At 37.8% G+C, this 19,120-nt stretch overlaps 2 protein-coding genes across 2 annotated transcripts; both read right to left on the reverse strand.

Moving 5' to 3' along the window:
- Positions 1 to 1,295: 1,295 nt before the first annotated feature.
- LOC109056361 (calponin-2-like) lies at positions 1,296 to 6,264 on the reverse strand. The gene is made up of 7 exons (XM_019073564.2): positions 6,061 to 6,264; positions 5,221 to 5,342; positions 5,046 to 5,112; positions 4,683 to 4,820; positions 4,476 to 4,592; positions 4,177 to 4,323; positions 1,296 to 2,827 (listed from the first exon to the last, which is right to left on the reverse strand). The coding sequence occupies exons 1-7, from the start codon at positions 6,118 to 6,120 to the stop codon at positions 2,558 to 2,560; spliced, it is 921 nt and encodes a 306-aa protein (XP_018929109.2). The 5' UTR covers positions 6,121 to 6,264; the 3' UTR covers positions 1,296 to 2,557.
- A 4,317-nt stretch (positions 6,265 to 10,581) lies between these two features.
- On the reverse strand, positions 10,582 to 18,847 carry crsp7 (cofactor required for Sp1 transcriptional activation, subunit 7). The gene is made up of 3 exons (XM_019073565.2): positions 18,455 to 18,847; positions 14,381 to 14,455; positions 10,582 to 13,926 (listed from the first exon to the last, which is right to left on the reverse strand). Exons 1-3 carry the CDS (start codon positions 18,524 to 18,526, stop codon positions 12,298 to 12,300), a joined length of 1,776 nt encoding a protein of 591 aa, XP_018929110.2. The 5' UTR covers positions 18,527 to 18,847; the 3' UTR covers positions 10,582 to 12,297.
- Positions 18,848 to 19,120: the final 273 nt, after the last annotated feature.

The raw sequence follows: 19,120 nt of genomic DNA on the forward strand, positions 1-19,120 counted from the left end.
TGTATTATATGTATTTTATTTGAAATCTGTTTTGCATTTCACTAAACGTCATTGTACAATTTGCTACTAACATCTGATTAAGCAGCATTTTAGATGAAAATATAATATACAAAATAATAAATATTTAAAACAAAACAAAAAATTTGAATTAATTAAAGCAAAAAAGACATAGGGCTTTCTTTCTTGTGTGAAACACAAAACATATTTTGAGAGATGACTGAGGGTTTTTAACTATACAATTGATGTCAATGGTAACCAAAAGTGTTTGGTTCTTATTCTTCAAAATACTATGGACAAAATACTAGAAATGGACAAAATACTACGTAAGAAAGTGTACAGATTACATGTGTAGCATAATGTTTGTATAATACTGTATGTATGCCAGGCTGAGCTTCAGTCTACCTGCTTGAACAGGAGCGATGAAGATCAATCAATCTGGAGCTTGAGGAGCTCGAGGAGGTGAGCGGCGTGTCAGCATGGAATCTAGCATTTCATTAGCAGGAAGACATTCATTTGACAAGCTCACAGCAGACATGTTTGAGAAGAGGCACAAGTAAGGCATTCAAAGCAAAACTCTGCACATGTGAAGACAAAGTGAAGTTGTAAAAACAAATCTCAACCTCAGGCAACAAAAACTGGAGCGAACGGGAGACGCTAGAGAGAGATCTTGTTGCGCCACCTGGTGCACGCGACCAAAACAACGTCATAATATTGACAGTAGTTTGCAGTAAAACATATTTAATTTATTTATAAAAGCTGTAATATTTAGCTTTATAATATTTAGAATTTTTCAACCATTTTACAAGCCCTCTATTACAAGTTAACCCTTATTGAGTGAGTTTAATTTAGGCTACTTCTGCATCCTGTTCTTGCACATCTTTCACATACCATTTGTTAAACATAAATTAAAAGTAAAAGAATTTAAATATTAAATAATTATTCAAATATATAATATTTTTATCAAATAAAATAATTATCAGCTGCTTCATAATAGCCTATACTTGATATTATTTAGCTCATGCTGTCATTCTCAGTCATTACCAGATGATGGCAGTATTACGTACACATTTAGACAGTTTTTGAGACGAGTTCTCTTTCTCAAGTCCAAAGATTATGCTACACATTAAAGATATTAGCAATACCTTCTCCAGTATGTACGAAAACATAACTGCTTTGCTGGCTCAGGCACTGCTTGATTATTTGACTGACAGGACTGAAAATGACATACTTGCTTTGTTTCATTTTCAAGTTTTCAGAGAGCAAATGTCTGTAAATTGAATGAATCATGACAACAGTAACGGTTGTTCTTCACCTTTTATTATGAACCAAATCTTTAATACATCCATCTAAAGCATCTTATTCAATAAGAAAATTAAAAAACACAAGTATAAAGCATACACAGATATATCAATTTAAGTGATTAATCTGAGCAGACCAAAAAAAAGAGTCTTTTGGAATGAGAACAAACACTGGAAAAAAAGTAGTGAATCCAGTTCTTAAAATGTTCAAGGCTCACAACATTATACTTCAATTTCCTTTCACAATACTATAATCCAAAGAAAACAAGACAAGCTCCAGTTGTTCTGGCTAGGCGAACTGTAAAATATTTGATGAGAATATGAAACACTAATACAAAGATGAACTCTTTAAAACACATTACAGATTGCATGTGCGACAGTAATGTGTATTGTAAAACATAAACCACATTCAGCTCCTCTAATCAAGTGAGGAAGTATAATATTTAGAATGTCAAAAGCAGAAATTACTTTAAAAAAAAAAAGAGGCTGAAATGAACCCTTCCTTTTTGTGCATGTCAAGAATGTGCTCTCACTTCCCAGCCTAAAAACACAAACAAAATATTACTGGGGGAAAAAAAAAGCTCTTAAATTAAAACAATGGACCATGTAACTGCAGTAAAGGTTTGTCTTATATAAACCCTCACTATTTCAACTTTGCATCTTTCAACTGTAACAGTAAAAATTCACCTTCACATGCTCAACTGACAAGAAAAGGTGATTTTAAACCCCTGAGCATGTTCAAATAATGAATCAGGCTCATGTAACGCTCTCTCATACATACTTAATATCAAATTCCTTCACAACAGCTAAAAACTAAAATATTTGGGATTATGTGAATAACTTTACATTAACCCCCGTCATACTTGTTTAACATCAAAGTAGAGATCAACATTTTCACCGAAAATTAAAATTTTTAATAAAAACTACATTAAACTAAACAATTAAGCAAATACTAAATATTATTATAGTGGTTGTGCAATTAAATGATTGTCACTTGAACCATATAAAATACAAGTAGTATCAATACACATAACACTTAACTGATATGTTGTGTAGGGCTCTCGCTTTAAATTAATAAAACAATGTTTATTAAAAAAAAAAAAAAAAAAACATCTTATATTTAAAACATAAGTGATATGTTGTCATATTGGTAACTTTAACCACTATCCCGACAGATGGCATGCTAACTGTGGTGTAATGGAATGCTTTGGGTCTTTTGTTAGCTTCTTATTGAGACTCATTGCCTGCGATTGGTTGATTCAGTAATCTTGACCGTCATCCTGATAACCCTGGTAGCCCTCGTCTTGGTAATCCATGAGGCCAGTGTCAGCTTCTCCGCTTGCGCTGGGTGCACCTTTGGGGCAGTATTTGGCATCATAGATCTGACGGCCAAGGCCAAAATTCTGCCCGCTCTGGTTGGCGCCTTGAGAGTAGCCCATTTGTAGAGACATTGTGGAGTTGTCACACTTGTCAGTGCCTAATTTCTGGTCGTAGATGGCACGACGGGTTCCTGGAGCGGTCATACCAGACTATACCAAACAGATTAGAGTTATTTAATATTATTCATATACTACTACTAGATGTACTCTTATTATTATTGTGTTTATTGATATTTTGTATTAGCTTTTCTATATTTTACATGGAAAAAAAAGAAAATAAATAAAAATATATAAAAAATTGAAAATGTTGACAACATTTTCATCTAATATTTATTCATTTCAGCTTTATTTCAGTTAATGAAAACACTGATACAAATGAGATGCAGAAAATGAGCAATATAATAGTGTTTTTGACATTATTATTTTTTAATATTCCATTTCGCTTTAAATTTACATTTCAGATTTTAGTACTTCATCTTAAATATATTGTATTTTAGCATTTAGTATTTTTTGTCTTTTTTTAACTTTGTTTTTCAGTTTAACTTTTTAATCTATTTAAATTTCATTTCAGTCTAATGATAATTAAATAAATAAAAAAACTAAGTAACTTTTTTTTTTTTTGTAATACGTGACCCCATGGTCAACAAAACCAGTCTTAAGTGTAATTTTTTTTAAATTGAGATTTATACATCATCTGAAAACTGTATAAATAAGCTTTCCATAGGTGTATGGTTTGTTAGGATAGGACAGTATTTGCCCGAGATACAACCATTTTAAAAATCTGGAATCTGAGGGTGCAAAACATCTAAATATTGAGGAAATCACCTTTAAAGTTGTCCAAATGAAGTTCTTAGCAATGTAAGTTTTTACATATTTACAGTAGGAAATTTACAAAACATCTTCATGGAACATGATCTTTACTTAATATCCTAATGATTTTTGACAAAAGAAAACCCTATAATTTTGGTCCATACAATATATTACAAATATAACAATATATACCACTGCTACTTAAGACTGGTTTTGTGGTCCAGGGTCACATATTTCCATTTAGCTGTAGTTTACTTCCAGTCATTTTGGTTCTTCCAACATTTTACACCAGTTAGTGGCCTAATTTCAGTCTAATTTAATTTTTTATGCTTTTTTTTTTTTTTTTTTTTTTACAGTAAAAAGAAAAATCATTTAATATTTCCATTTAGCTGTAATTTATCTTTAGCTTTAGTATTTTTGGCACTTCAAACATATTTTACATCAGTTAGAGGCCTAATTTCAGTCTAATAGTCCAATTTTATTTTTTAAAATGCTTTTAATCTTTTAATATATTTCCATTTAGCTGTAATTTGTTTTTAACTTTATTTTGGTACCTTAAACATACTGTACATCAGTTAGTGACAAATTGTTTTATTTTTAAGTTTTATTTCTGCATAATTTCAGTTAATGACACCACTGATCAGAAGGAGTAAGCAATAATCACGGGACACAGGGAGGGTAGAACTTACTTGGCTAGCACCCTTGTTGGTGCCCATCTGCAGACTGATGGTTGAATGGTCCATTGGTGGTAGAATGTGTGATTTGGGATCATACAGGTGTCTTCTGGTACCATAGGCATTCATTCCAGCTTGACTTGCACATTTATTTGTCCCCATCTATTAAAAGATATGCAAGTGAGCTAGAAACATTGTCATGGTACTTTCCAGGTTGAGTCGAATCAGTTCTGTATTACAAATGGTAAATAATTGTGACTCGTATTTAGATGGTTTAAAAATAACAGAAACATGGTGATAAAGTTTACACATACCTGTAATCCAATGACACATTGTCCGGCTTTCATTTTCTCCTCATCAAATGCCCTCTCCTGTCTCTCTGCATACTTCACTCCAATGTCTACACTTGAGTGGATGCCCTTGGTTTTAGCCTGTAAACACAGAGAGAATCTCTAATTACAGACTGAAATATCAGAGTTAGGCTGTTCTCCCGTGAAATTATATGATTCAACAGGACTTACCATGCCAGCAAGAGCCAGGAGGGTGGTCTGAACCTGTGTCATGTTTCCATTCTCAAACAGATCATTGGCTTCAAAAATATCGTGAGGCTTGAGCCCGTATGTTGTGGTCGCTTTAATGAAGTTGGTCAGGTTCTCCAGCTGCAACAGAATAAAATAGCTGAATGCGAACAGACAATAAATAACTTTCTACAACAAGAGACCATCTTTTCAACAGTTTAAGTAAACAAGAAGCAGCTGTTAAAAAATAAATAAATAAATAAATAAAAAAAAAAAATCAATAGTTCAATGTCTCTAGCTTTACTAGAGCATTCAGGAATAAACATTTTAGAGAAGTGGAAGTGGAAGTGGAAATGGCCAGCTCACCTGATGCCAGTTTTGCGATGATTGGTTGATCTTTTTCACAGACCCTGGCCGAAGTTTGTTTATGAGCCTTTAAGGAAACATCAAGACCTCAAGGTTACGCAAGGTTATGTTGTGAAATGACCTTTGAAAAGACATGATGGTAGGCCACATTGAAAACACTGAAACACAAACTCACTCGCAGAGAATGACACCGTTTTTTAACCCTTTCTGAAAGTCATCTCCAATTGAGCGCCCAGTAACGTCCTCGATCCAAATTCGTAACTCTTCCTCCTTCTGGGTGTCATATTTCTGTGCAATCTAGTGGGGGAAAATATATGACATTGAATAATAAAATCACACTACAATCAGAGTATAATACAGCTCTATGCTCATTATTTCAATAAGAACACAATATCTACATTATATATCATGAGGCATTGAAGAAATTATAAAGAAGCAACATGTAGGTGAGTTATATGATTACATTTATGACTTGATATATAGTAAAACATCAAAATAAGGAGATCTAAGGCCTATTTCACACCATAAATCTGTCTATTTAGTGAACGTCAGGACTGCTAACTGATACTAGAGTGCTAAAATCACATCAACCACTATCAGGAAGAGAAATGTGAACCAGCAGCAGCTTTATTGTGAGCACAAGCTGTGTTTTTCAAGCCAGGTTACAATGACATATTTGAGCACTGGAGGCAACGCCCCAAGAGTTCTTAGAAATTTCTTTACCATTTCCGCGACTTCTTTTGCGTTTTACTTGCTTTAACTTGACAACCAGTTGCCATCAAATAATATAATACAATATGCATTATGACGCACGACTGATATTTAACCTTGTATCGCAACACGTGTGTTACATGTTAACACTACATGAAGTTTAGGAAGCATTTGTTGATACACTTTAGATTAATCAGAATGAGATGGAACGATTTATATTGCATAAGCGCTACAATATAGCAAACAAAGCATGTCTATGTTTTAACGAATGTTTTTAAATTAGTTTGTTAATTATTCCACGTACCTTGCTTTTCACTTCCGCTGAAAACCCGTATGCTGGACCTCTGTTGAACTGCGAAGACATTGTGTCAGCTACAAGAGCAGCCAAAGTTGCAAAACAGATTGTCGGGAACCGAAAGAAATGCTTCGGATAAAGTTTGATAGTTTTGTCTGTTTTACTTTTTTAGCATAAGTAGATCGAGAACTTCCCTTCGGTTACCTCGCCACCAATGAGAACGCGCGCTCAATGCAGACTCCGCCTCCTTTTTCCTACTTGGCCCTGATTGAAAAACTCCATATATGGCACTAAAGTACCAAATTCCTTTACAAATGGGAGTATCCCTGTGTCCATCCTGGTATTCCAAACTCGCGGTAACTGAGGAATGAGTCACCTCTGGGAATAATGCAGGCTACTGAATGATGTCACTAGCATTCATAAAATATTTCTCTGAAATGCTGAGGAAGCAATGCAAGACTGGAATACAGAACTTGGCCATCAAAATGTAGCATTACATCACTTGCTCACCAATGAATCATCTGCAGTGAATGGGTGCCGTCAGAGTGCTAGTGCAAACTGCTGAAAAAAATATCACAATAATCCACAACTCAAGTCAATCCATCAGTAAATGTTCTGTGAAGTGAAAACTGTTTGTAAAAATACAAATCCACCATTACAGCATTTTAACTTTAAATCATCACTTCTGGCCAAAACACCAGTCCATTAAACTTAATATGGCTTTCCCAAGTGAAAAGGTCCATCCCCTGTGTCTCATATCAAAATCTAACCAACATATTTGTTTAGAACTGTACTGGACTGTTTTTGCTTGTAAATGGTGCTTGATCTGTGCAAATGTCTCCCTGATTCAGACAATACAACCTTTTCAAGGCAGAAAGGAAAGTTAGGATTGGAGGACTGGAAGCAGCTAGTTAAACACGCCTTGATGGAGTTGTCTATTACAAACACGCAGCTTTTCACTTCACAAGACAGTAACTGAACTGATTACTTGTGGATTATTGTGATGCTTCATTGCTGAGCACGAACATTGGTGGACAAGTGATGTAATTCTACAACCCCAGTTCCAGAGAAGTTGGGACATTTTGTAAAAATGCAATAAAATCAAGAATTTGTTATTTGTTCATTTTCTACTACTAACCCTTTTATTTAATTGACAAAATTAAATAAAACTCTGACCAACGTAAATGTATTTTGTAAATATGAACACATTTTGATTTTGATGGCTGCAACACATTCCAAAAAAGTTGGGACAGAGGCAAAATAAAAGTGAAAAGGTTACAGAATATCCACTTTAAACTTTGTTCACAGTAAGCACAGGTGAATCGGTAATGGGACTCAAGGGATCATGTTTGGGTATAAAAGGAGCATCTCAGTCTTTACAAGCAAAGCTGGATCATGGCTCATCACTTTGTGGCAAATTTCACATGAGAAGTGTCAAATAAACCAAAAATCACATTTTGCAATGCAAAATCGCAAAGAATTTAGGTCTTTCACCAACTACCACACGTAATATTGTGAAAAGATTCAGGGAATCCAGAGAAATCACAGTACATGTTTGGCAAGGCAGGAAACGTCAGTTGAATGTGCTTGACCTTTGAGCCTTCAGATGGCATTTCATAAGAAACCATCTTGCTGCGGTGTTAAATATAACCACATGGGCTCAGGAGTACTTCAGAAAACTGCTGTCACTTAACAGTCTGCTGCTGCATCAAGAAATGCAACTTTAAACTCTGTTACTCTAGGTCTAGGAGAAAGCTATACATACAGCTATATTTATACAGCGATGCTGCCGGGTTCTCTGGGCCAGAGCTCATCTCAGATAGTCAGTGAAAATGTGTGCTGTACTCAGATGAGTCCACATTTCAACTTGTTTTTAGGAAAAATGGATTTTGAGTTCTCAGTCCCAAAGGCCATAGGGACCATCCAGACTTTCATCAGTGACAGAAGCAAAAGCAAACGTCTGTCATGGTATATGAGTGCATCAGTGCAAACGGCATGGGTGACTTGCATATGTGTGAAGGTACCATTGACACGGAGGCATATATTGGAGTTGTACAGAGAAATATACTGCCATCAAGATGATGTCTTTCATGGGAAGTCCATGGCTATAAGATCAAGACAATGCCAGCTCTCAATCTGCATGTGCTACAACAGCATGCTTTCGTATAGACTCAGAGTGTATGTGCTAGACTGGCCTGCCTGCAGTCCAGGTCTGACTCCTATTGAAAATGTATGACCAGTCATGAAAAGGAGAATCAGACAATCACAGACTGCTGAGCATCTGAAGCCTTGTTTCAAGAGAGACTTCTTGCCTGCAAAACTTTAACAATTAGTATCTTTAATTCCCAAACAATGAAATGTTGAAATTAAAAGGAAAGTTGACATGACACAGTGTAAAACATGCCTCTGTACCAAATCACAGAGTCTTGATTTTATTGCATTTTTACAAAACGTCCCAACTTCTCTGGAATTGGGGTTGTAAATCTCTCATTTTCATCCTTTTTCATCAGAAATGTACCTGTTGCAATGAAGAAACAAACTCATATACATCTTAAATGGCCTGAGTGTAAGCTATTCTTTTAAATGTTGACTGAAGGCCTGTTCACAGAAAGAAAGATAACTGTAATCATAATTACACATGGTGAGGTTCTGAGGTTCCATAACATTTATATTTTTGTTGTAAGCAAGCTGCAGTTGATGTCATCTGCCAATTTAAATGCTGAAGGTCTTTAAACTTCAGTGGATTCTGATTCAGTCAACTGAAAAAAAAGAAAAAAATCTTTCTGAAAGTTAATACCATGATAATGACATTATTGTTAAAGCTGTGGTGTGAAATTCCTTATTCTCAAAGAATTACAATGATAATTAGTTATCATCTTTGGTATAAAATTTGGTGTGTAAGAGGACATTCAAACATGCATTTTTACAATGTCACATCAAGCACGAAATGCTGCAGGATGCACAAGCTTAACAGTCAAACGTCTCATAGCAAAAATGTGAATGGCAGCTAAAGCTGCTAAATGGGGCCCAGTGTTGTTTGAAACCACATTGACTTAAAGGGGTCATATGATGCAATCTCTATTTTTCCTTTTCTTTAGTGTGTTAAGTAGCTATTTGTGCATGTATAAGATCTGCAGAGTTACAAAGCTAAAAGTCTCCCACAAAAGGATTTATTCTATCTAAAAGAGAAGGCTGATCCAGATCGGGCTAAAACGCCTCATTCAAACACGCCCCCACATGTCTGCGTCACGATGTGGAAATATTGCGTAATGCTGCCCAAATGTTCACGCAAAGAAAGAAGATGTGGTTTCAGGAACCGCAGTTAGTGTTGATGCAGCCATGTCAGGAAGATGCTGTGTGTTTCTGTGCGAAAGCAAAAGCACTTTATTTGGCCTTCCGGAAGTAGATGCAATGAGCAATCATTGGTTAAGATTTATTTACAACAGAACACCACAACCCAGATGTTTGAATTTGTGCAACGCATTTTATGGACAACAGTTTTGTGAAACTATAGAAGAGTAGCAACAAGGCTGGCTGTGCAAAGGCTATTTCTAAAAAAAAAAAAAAAAGGTAAATTCCGACTTTTCTATGACAATCTAGCGCTTATACTGAATCAGCTACTGTATGTTTTCTTAATTGTTTAAACTGTTCAAATGCAGAGTTTTGCACCATGTAGAGTATCGTGTCGTGTGTGTGTGTGCGCATGAGAGAGAGACAGGGTCACAGTGGAGTCAGCTTTCTTAATTGCGGCTTGTGTACTGCAAATACATACGAGCATTATCACTGTCTTTCATGTGACTCTGTTCCTCTTTTGAGCTTGAACTGATGGTAAAACTAAGGACATTATTTAGTTTTATGTTGAAAGCTGAAGCTTGCGATTATGGAAAGAGGCGTTACATTTCCGACACGTGCTTGTGGTGTTCGGCCAATCAAAATGCACTGGGTCAGCTGACCAATCAGAGCAGACTGTGCTTGTCAGAAGCGACTTTGTAGAAAATTACACATTTGAGAGAGGCGGGGCATAGAGAAACTACAATAATGTACAGTATTTAAAACTAATGTGTTTTTTGAACATTAAAGCATGTCAACATTCTGTTACACCAAATACACAAAATAATGATCTTTAAAATAGCATCATATGACCCCTTTAAGCTGAAACATTCCTCAAAAATTCCTGTTGGGTTCAGCAGAAGAAAGTAAACCAGTCAGGTTTGGAATGGCATGAGGGTGAGTAAACGAAAGAATTTTAATTTTGGGTGAACTATCCCTTCAAGTAAAAGTTTAGTATGTGTGTATACTGCAACCACGTTTAGTTCGCTTCACACCATGCAAGCAAATAGATTACAATTACATTCAAATAGCATATTGCATAGGGAACGCAACACATTTTGTTTACTATTAACTGATTTAGCACTACAAATCATTTCCTGAAAAGGAAACAACATTTAATCACATATTTTCCTCTCATGAACATGTCAATCATGTAGTTTTGGTACAAGTAACCTTGATGGAAGAAATGGTACCATGATGCAAAGAGTTTTGATAATTTTATTTTTTCGAACAAACAAGTGATGTTAAACACTGAACAAATATACTGATCAAAAATGATCAAAGAAGTTTCTCCTCTAGTTTTAAATTGCAAATTATATTTGCAATACCCTAACCAAGTGTTGAGCTCTTAGATGGCCTTTGCTTCAAAAACAATGCATATCCCTGGAATATCTGACATGGTTTTAAGAAAACATATGCTGTACTTTTGAAACCAAGTGAAGCTAGCGGAAGCCTTTCCAAACTTTTTACATCAAAGGCACATTGGTAGGACGAAGGTAGCAGAGCACACAGTGTTTGCAAGTCGGCAGCAGATTGGTTTCACCCTCTTCACAAGACGTTTGTCTTCAAAACAATGGCAAGGCATTTAAAATAATATTGAATGAAAAAAAAAAACCCACAATCAATAATGTCAAACCGAAAACACTGAATGAATAATAGCACCACAACCTATAAATCTAGGTCTATAGATGCCTATGAACAGCAACACAAATGATTGGGTCTTTCATTCAAAATGCTTTGTTTCCTCCCAAATTAATTACATTCACACATTAAAAAAAAAAAAAAAAAGACTTAGAAAGGTTTTACATGGATTGCAAGAACTATGTACAGACAAGCAGGATAACGCTCATATTTATTGACACATTTATAACACAATGCGTCCATATGAGAAAAAAGACCATATGGCAGATGCCAAGAGGTGTTTCCTTCTGTACCACCTAAACAAGTCTAAATGCCATACATTTACTAAGGCTCTTCAAATAAGAAAGTCATTGTTGAATGGTTTCAGTAAGGCAAACAATATCTAAAGGAATGGTAACAAGTATATTTCCAGCATATTAACATTTTCTTGCTTTCGTGTCCTCACAGTATGAAGATGAAAAGTAGCACCCTCTGTGGCCATTCGCTGCGGTTTCTTCTAGCACATGAATACTTTCTCTTTTTCGACATATTTATCCATATTATTCTTTTTACAATTATCTAGGCAAACAGATTTGTTTAAAATATTGTTTTATTTAACAGATCTAAAAATAGATTGCTTTTCTCTCATATGAAAATCACATTTAAATAAATCGAGAAAGAAATGTTAAGCGAGAAATGACAGAATGGAATGTCAGTATCTACTGCAATTAGCACACGTACGTGAGAGCCGCTGTGAGAAAGAAATGTATTTATATATGCCTCATGTACATCACAAATAAGGGGACAAATGTGTGATGCGAACAGAAAAGCTTCAAACATATCTTAGTGGATAACTTTCTGCTAGGAAAAACAAAATATGGAAAAAAAAAATGGTCAAATAAATAGATGCATACATGATAAGAAACTTTTATAATTTATTCTTTGTCACATAAAGCTTTTTGTAACTGCCAAAAGATTTTCTCGACTTTAAACATATCTGTACTGCTCAATGCTTGCTCAGACCCTCCTATTCACACATTGTGCAAGAACTGGCCCAGTGAAATCCCTGCTAGCCATTATATACAACCCTTGTTTGCAAATTCTTGTTGGTAGCAGCACATTACAAACAGGACGCCAATTCAGCTCCTTCTTGTGGAAAACTGAACTCGGAACAACCGCTGTTGGTTCGTTCTTTACACCTGTAAGATGAACCTAGTACAGAGTGACGAGGAGAGTCACTTCGATCTCCTTCGACTCACAGTGGGAACATTGAAAACTTTTCCAAGCCCTGTTCTCTCAGTCTAGGCAAACATATGGCAGGATGTTCAATTTACTTTCATCTCCGTGAGGATCCAACGATATACACTCTGTCCAATCAAACCAGGCTCCCTTGGTGTCATAACAACCGTTCACGCCTGGCCAGTGTTCGTTGTGTATTCTGAGAAGGTCCTCGTTCTTTACGTCCCGAGTCACCCCGGGTAGTTCTATCGGGGAGCTGCTCGATACTAAAGCATGCATTTCCCGGGACTCTTTGACGTCGTGTTCCTCTCGCTTCAAATATTCAGTCATGAAAAAGTGTGCACCGGGGGTCTGTGCTCCAGAGGATGTGAGAACGTTGCTCTGAAGGTTAAGGTACGATTGAATGATTTCATTTCTGGACAGCTCTTTCCAATTCGTCTGTTGAAAGGGGTTGGGAACTGATGTAGGGGTCTTTTGCTGCGGCATCTCAGTCCTCGCCGAAGGCTCTGTGATTGGTGGGCCTTGGCACTCTACATCATGGTGGGATTCTTTTGGAGTGAGGGGCTTAATCTGTCCGGTCACCGGGTCGAATGTCAACCTACGCTCTTTTAACCGCACCGGTTTGGTCCTGTCCTCCGAGGACTGCCCCTGAAGATTTACTGTGTAGTCTCTGGGTCTGTATTTCTTCCGCTTTTTGCCTTCCGAGTTGGAGGTCGCTCCCTCACGCTCACCCTTGGTCTCCGTACCCTCTAAGCTGTGTGTTGCGAGCGGGGAGTTGGAAAGCAGCTCCAGTGTTGCAGTGCTGTGTGGGGGCTGGGAGAGTCTATCCGTAGATCTGTGCAAGTGCATCGAGCCTTCCAGCCCCACAGATGACGGACCGTCGCTGATGCACACCTGGGCCGGTGACGTTAAAGGCTGCAGCGTGGGCAAAGGAGAGGGCACTTGGGCTGAATTCTGAGCCGGGCTCGAGAGAGTCCCTTTTGGTGCATATGTTGAAGACCTCTTGGCAATCGTCTCATGCGTTATGCTGCGCGGACTCGAGGAGTACCGAGGGCTTTTGGGTTGATGCTGCCCGCCTCCGTCCATTCTCGCGTGCTGCTGTAACACTGACGTTTTGAGTAAGGAGGAAGTGCTAGGTAGTTTGGTAAGCCCTGGAGAGCTCGGATGAGGCTTTACAGCATTGACAGGGATTTTGTTGTGCCTGTCATTCTCAAGGTGTTCCATGCGGATTCTGTCAGACGGTACATCGTCATCTTTATCTGGGAGTGGCACGGGGCTCCCCCTAATTCCATTTAATGGTGGGGAAGAGGAATACATTGGCTCATAAAGGGACGTCTTTGTCATTTTGGCCGGCAGGTGCGTACTATCCCTTTGCTCCCCACGCCGTTTTCGACTGCTGGATTTCTCTGCCTTTGGGGAGTATGTGTTATGGATGTCATTTCTGGTTTTGAGCTCGGGAGCAACCTTGCTTGGAGGGGGGACCACTGGAGGCGTGTCTGTCCGGCAGGGGTGAGCACCGCCATTGGCAGAACCCGGGACATTTGGCGCTCCTCTCGCTGGAGTGTCACTTTGGCCGGGCTCGATCAGCTTCTGCCAGTTCCGCAGGAGTTTCTTGGCACGTTTGGCAAGGTCCTCATCCTTTGTTTTCTTTCTCACATCATTAATCAGCTTTCCCAAGCGGGTTTCCTGCATTTAAAAGGATACATCAGAGAAAAGTCTTCATAAAAAGCATTTTTCTGTCAAACTAATACCATGCAGTGTTAACGATGAGTAATGATGAATGAGATTATCTGGCTCTTAAGTCTGACATTTTCGGGTCCAAACGCTAGATCCCAACAACAAACAGTGCTAATACATAATTATGGTGTTTTTTATACTACCAAAAAATCATTATTCTAACCTTTATTTCCGTAACAAAATCTCAGTAAGCCAGGCAGTGATTTATCTTTTCTGAATTGTTAATATATTGTTGCCTGGGAAAAAGTGAGCCTATAAACAATAGTGTACACCATGTCCTTAAAAGGACAGTAATCACGCTTGAAATATAGTAGCGACTTGGACCCGAAAAAAGTATTTGATGTGTCATATTTTAAGCTGATTAATATTATATTACTGATGATCAGTGCACATCTTTACCAACCTCAAGTGCTTCTTTGGTGATAGGATATTTCTCCAAATTGGTAATAACATCAAGAACTGCAACCATGTTACAGATCTGTTCAGGAAGACAGACAATTTAACATACAAGCCTGATGTGACACAATACAACAAAATGTTGTGTAAGATTATAGCAACAGAAGAATGTTAGAATCATGTTTTAAAGGCAGGGAGTGTTCAATTTTAAGACTGGAATACACTTCATAAACTTTGCTAGACTTTTTCCTCTAATGTGCTGTCTGGCAAAGTCAATGCCATTTGCTGAAAGTCAGCCTCCAGATTTTGACAGATTTCACAGAAAATCATGATGAGCACAGTCTTTTTAGTGCCAGACTATGACTCCTTCCAGTCAGGTGATATCAAAAGATTGATATTTTGAGAAGATTTTAGAACACATTTCATTTGTCACCTAGCATGTCCTAGAAATGAGGTGCATGTTTCTGCATGAATTTCAGAATGACCCACAGTCATTAGACCACATTTACATTAGGCTATATGGTTCATGTGACCCAATTCTGATTTTTCCTCCCATGTGGCACAGGTTGTGGGATTTGGCCCATGTACGTGTAAGCAGGAAAAAAGCACATGGATTCCGATATTCTCAGATTGGTTTCAGGCCTCATTCATATGTGGAAATAAATCTGATATGAATATGATACATGCATTTGCATCTGCCATGTAAGTGGACGATCTGTGGATATTCCCATCAATTGAGAGTCGAAAATCATTGAAAAAGCTAAAGTGGCTAATGACATCAGCTCAGGTGGACACTTTTCCAGGTCACTACGCAGTGTTGCCAAGTCCATGGTTTTACTGCAGAATTGGGCTACAATTTACACTGTTGCTGCAGGTTGTTCCGTGGGTTAACGTGATCTTTACCCCTACCATTTCAACTGTGTAAAAACGTGATTGGGCTAGTTTTGAATAGCAATTGACCCCCTGCAAAAACCCGCCCTCCTTAGTAACTGTTGCCATGTCCAACAAGCCATTCCGCTCTCACACTACACATGTTGGCAAGAAGTGAAAAATACATTGTGGAGCCAACAGACAAGACAGAGCAGGTTAATTCTGGTATGGAACAAAGTCTCAGCTTTCAAATTTTGTCATTTTGTAAGAAATTCAAACAATAGATACGGTTTTGTGACCCGTTAATGTGTCGTGACAGATCACTGTATTGCCTCAGTTCAAGCAGCACGTAAACGGATTGTCTTTTCATATTTACTTGAAGCATGAAATAAACATGAATGAACATCAGAACTTATTTTATTTCAACCACGGAAAGGCGTCAATACTAGGGCTGCACAATTAATTGAATGCGATTATCATGCGCATCTTGTCAGTAAAACTGGTTCTGTGATTAGTAGTAAATCTCCATCATGTGCTTTCAGATAGAGCAACATTTACTACACAGAGCTGTAGTTCACTGACAAGCTATGCAAAACTGCATTCATAATCAAAGACATTTTATCATGCGATTATAAAAATCATCCCGCGATTATTAAAGCTATTTGCATAGCTTCTCAGTGAACTGCAGCTCTGTGTAGTAAATGCTGCTCCATCTAAAAGCACGTTAAAAAAACATATTTAATAACATGTTTTTATTCCAAACTCACTTCATAACATCAGTCGAGTGTTTGAAATGAATCCTTCTGTAAGACGATGTGGCTTCTTACACAGAATAAGCCACGCAACATATTTCATTGTATTCTAAGCAGTGGTAAAGGCTACGTCGATTTGCATTACATTATTATATGTTTTATTATAATAAAAATTACACACAATTTTTCAGTTATCTATACTGTCCTGTCTGATTTGTTTGTTGGACAAAATGGCCGATTTGGCATTATGATTGGTCAGATCGCCTGTCAATCAAGATGTTTTCGAAGGGTCAATTGGGCTGGTTTTGTTTTGCATACCTTGCAACCTATCAGTACATCTACACTGGGATGTTTTGCCAATGGTCTACTATAAAAGCAGATATCGGATATGGGTCATTTTTAAAAGAAGATGTAAGCTAATCATCAAAAAGAAATCAGATATAGTCAACAAATCGAAAAAGGACATCAAGAACTGCAATGCAAATACAGCCTTAGTGTATGATACCCAATTTGTTCTGTAAGCATTTACAAAGTCAGTAAATGTATGATACCTAGGGTTTTAAAAATCTTTAGTAATTTTGTAAAGAAGTGTAATGTATTCCAGTCTTTAGCTATAAAGAATATTGCTTGAAGTTGCTCAGTGTCTCTAATATAAAGAAATCAAAACACACTAACACTTAGCACACAACCAAAATTATGTTTCCACACTCTTGTGTCAGACATAAAATATTCAAACAGAACTGATGTACTATAGTTTATCAGTTACAATATGATGTGTCATACACATTGCACCTTTCTTTTAGAGTGAGTGTGGAAAAAGTGTGAACAACTTTTAATCTGTGGAAGCAGAAACTGTTCATGAACACTTCAATCAATAGACAACAGGTTTACCCTGTATTTACTCCAGGGCAGCATTCTGATCCTCCTGACCTTAACCTACCAATTTAACACCAAGATACTAGTAACAATACAATAAACAATGTATGGACATCCATAGCCAAATAACACCCAAGAGAATACATATATGTGACCCAGGACCACAAAACCAGTAATAATGGTCAATTTTTCGAAATTGAGATGTATACATCATCTGAAAGCTGAATAAATAAGCTTTCCATTGATGTATGGTTTGTTAGGAATGGACAATATTTGGCAGAGATCCAACTATTTGAAAATCTGGAAGCTGAAGGTGAAAAAAAAAATCTAAATATTGAAAAAAAATCGCCTTTAAAGTTGTCTAAATGAAGTTTTTAGCAATACATATTACTAATCAAAAATCAAGTTTGAATATATTTACAGTAGGACATTTACAAAATATCTTCATGGAATATAATTTTTTACTTAATATCCTAATGATTTTTGGCATAAAAGAAAAATCAATAATTTTTGACCCATACAATGTATTTTTGGCTATTAATACAATTATACCCCAGCGCCTTAAGACTGGTTTTGTGGTCCAGGTTCACATATAATCAAAGAGTGTAGGAAATGTAGTCAAACATCTTTTAAGCCGACCAGTGTTTACTTACCATAAAATCTCCAGTGAAGGCAAACTCACTAAAACCCTAAAGTTGGGAATATTTATTGTGACTGCAATTACACTGATTGTTTATTTCCCAAACCCTTCAAACTGATTATTCCCCTCAAGCTCCTCATTTTTATGGCGAGTTGTTAGCCTAGTAAAACATTCAATGTGGCTGTCACATTTTCCAGGCAGCCAGCAGGTTAGCTCTAGTTAGGTCTGCGTGCCCAGTTAGCACAGCAACGTAGCCGGAACAGCTACCAGCTGTGTGCTCAGGTTAGTTCACACACACATTGACAAACACCCAGGACAACCGAGACCACAAATACATGACTGTCTGAAGGCATCGACAGAGGTTTCATCGCTCTTGGTGATTCAAAATCAAGCTAACTCACTGCTCTCAGCATGAATTCAAATGCTAGCGCTTTGCTAATGTCACTGTGTCAGCTAACCATATATACCGAGCTCGTATTAGCCAAGCTATGCCGTGTATAAATAGGAAACCACAGACAATGTTCACTGGCAGCATTAGAGATACTGCTAAACTTACAAAACGAGCCGAGAATTTTTTTTTTAATCTGCTCCAAAGCTCAATAGCTGATAGCTTGACATGAAGCAGCTAGCGGACAACAGGCTTCCCACAACATGTCATCTGTGTCTGATCGCAACATGCACCTTAAATCGAGGTGGCTGCTTTTATAAAAGCTCTTAATGGTTGCTAACGTTTGAAAAGCAGGGTTATCTCGCGCCTGCTCGGTTGTTCCGTTAGCGTAGCGAGGGGTAAATGTGGCTCCGTCGGTTAGCAGACTGCTAACGGGAGCTGCACATCTGCCCTGCCACACACTCAGACGCTCGGTGCGGCGCGAAATAAGGCTCTAACTGTGTCGTGTCGGGGAAAGTAAGCTTTGCTCGGCAGGAGAGTGAGTGGGTTACTCACATTGCTCTGGCTATCGATGGCCTGCAGCAGCCGGTCTCTCATCTGCTGCGGGGTTGCGGAGGCCGTTGTCATTGCCTGCTCGGTGCGAATCGGCCGACGGGGGAAAAATCCTCCGGATTCAAGGGCTTAATGGACCGCAGGAACTCACAGACCTCTCGGGAGGAGTGAGAAGTGGCCGAACCACATGTTTCTGATGTGATTGTTGGCTTGAGAAACGGTCTGTCTGTGTGTGTGCGTGTTCAGTTGGGAGATGAAGATTCGATGGTTGTCGTGTCTCTCCACCTCATTGCGTCGAGCGCTCTCACCGATCTCATGAACCCCACTGGATCAAAACCTCAGGCCCGCTGCATTATGGGAGAGCGCGACGCCGCGTGACGCCATCACGCAGGTTCAAATCAATTCCGCAGCCAGCAGACAAACAATGCATAGACGCAGAACGCAGACGGTTATTAGAACATTTTTAACGAATGTGTTGAAATTCGAACGTTTTATATATTAAATATATACACATGATAGAAACAGCACTATGATAAATATCCATAATCCACAATGAACATGTTACAAATTATACAAACCGTAGATAAACATTTTAGGTTCTAGACAGTAAGTTAACTAAAAATATAAATAACAAAAAGAAAAGAGGAAAATGATGTCACTTCATTAAGC

Source organism: Cyprinus carpio, chromosome B2, assembly GCF_018340385.1.
Source record: "Cyprinus carpio isolate SPL01 chromosome B2, ASM1834038v1, whole genome shotgun sequence".
NCBI classification, from domain to species: Eukaryota; Metazoa; Chordata; class Actinopteri; order Cypriniformes; family Cyprinidae; genus Cyprinus; species Cyprinus carpio.

Bases quoted from the DNA above. Each gene is read 5' to 3' on its own strand.
- LOC109056361 (XM_019073564.2), bottom strand. From the start codon at position 6,120: ATGTCTTCGCAGTTCAACAGAGGTCCAGCATACGGGTTTTCAGCGGAA. The intron at 4,821-5,045 runs GTGAGCTGGCCA...ATTCTGTTGCAG, and splicing joins CATCGCAAAACTGGCATCAG to CTGGAGAACCTGACCAACTT. The intron at 2,828-4,176 runs GTAAGTTCTACC...TGTTTGGTATAG, and splicing joins CCAACAAGGGTGCTAGCCAA to TCTGGTATGACCGCTCCAGG.
- crsp7 (XM_019073565.2), bottom strand. From the start codon at position 18,526: ATGACAACGGCCTCCGCAACCCCGCAGCAGATGAGAGACCGGCTGCTG. The intron at 14,456-18,454 runs GTGAGTAACCCA...CTTCCTGAACAG, and splicing joins CCATCGATAGCCAGAGCAAT to ATCTGTAACATGGTTGCAGT. The intron at 13,927-14,380 runs GTTGGTAAAGAT...TTTTAAATGCAG, and splicing joins TCACCAAAGAAGCACTTGAG to GAAACCCGCTTGGGAAAGCT.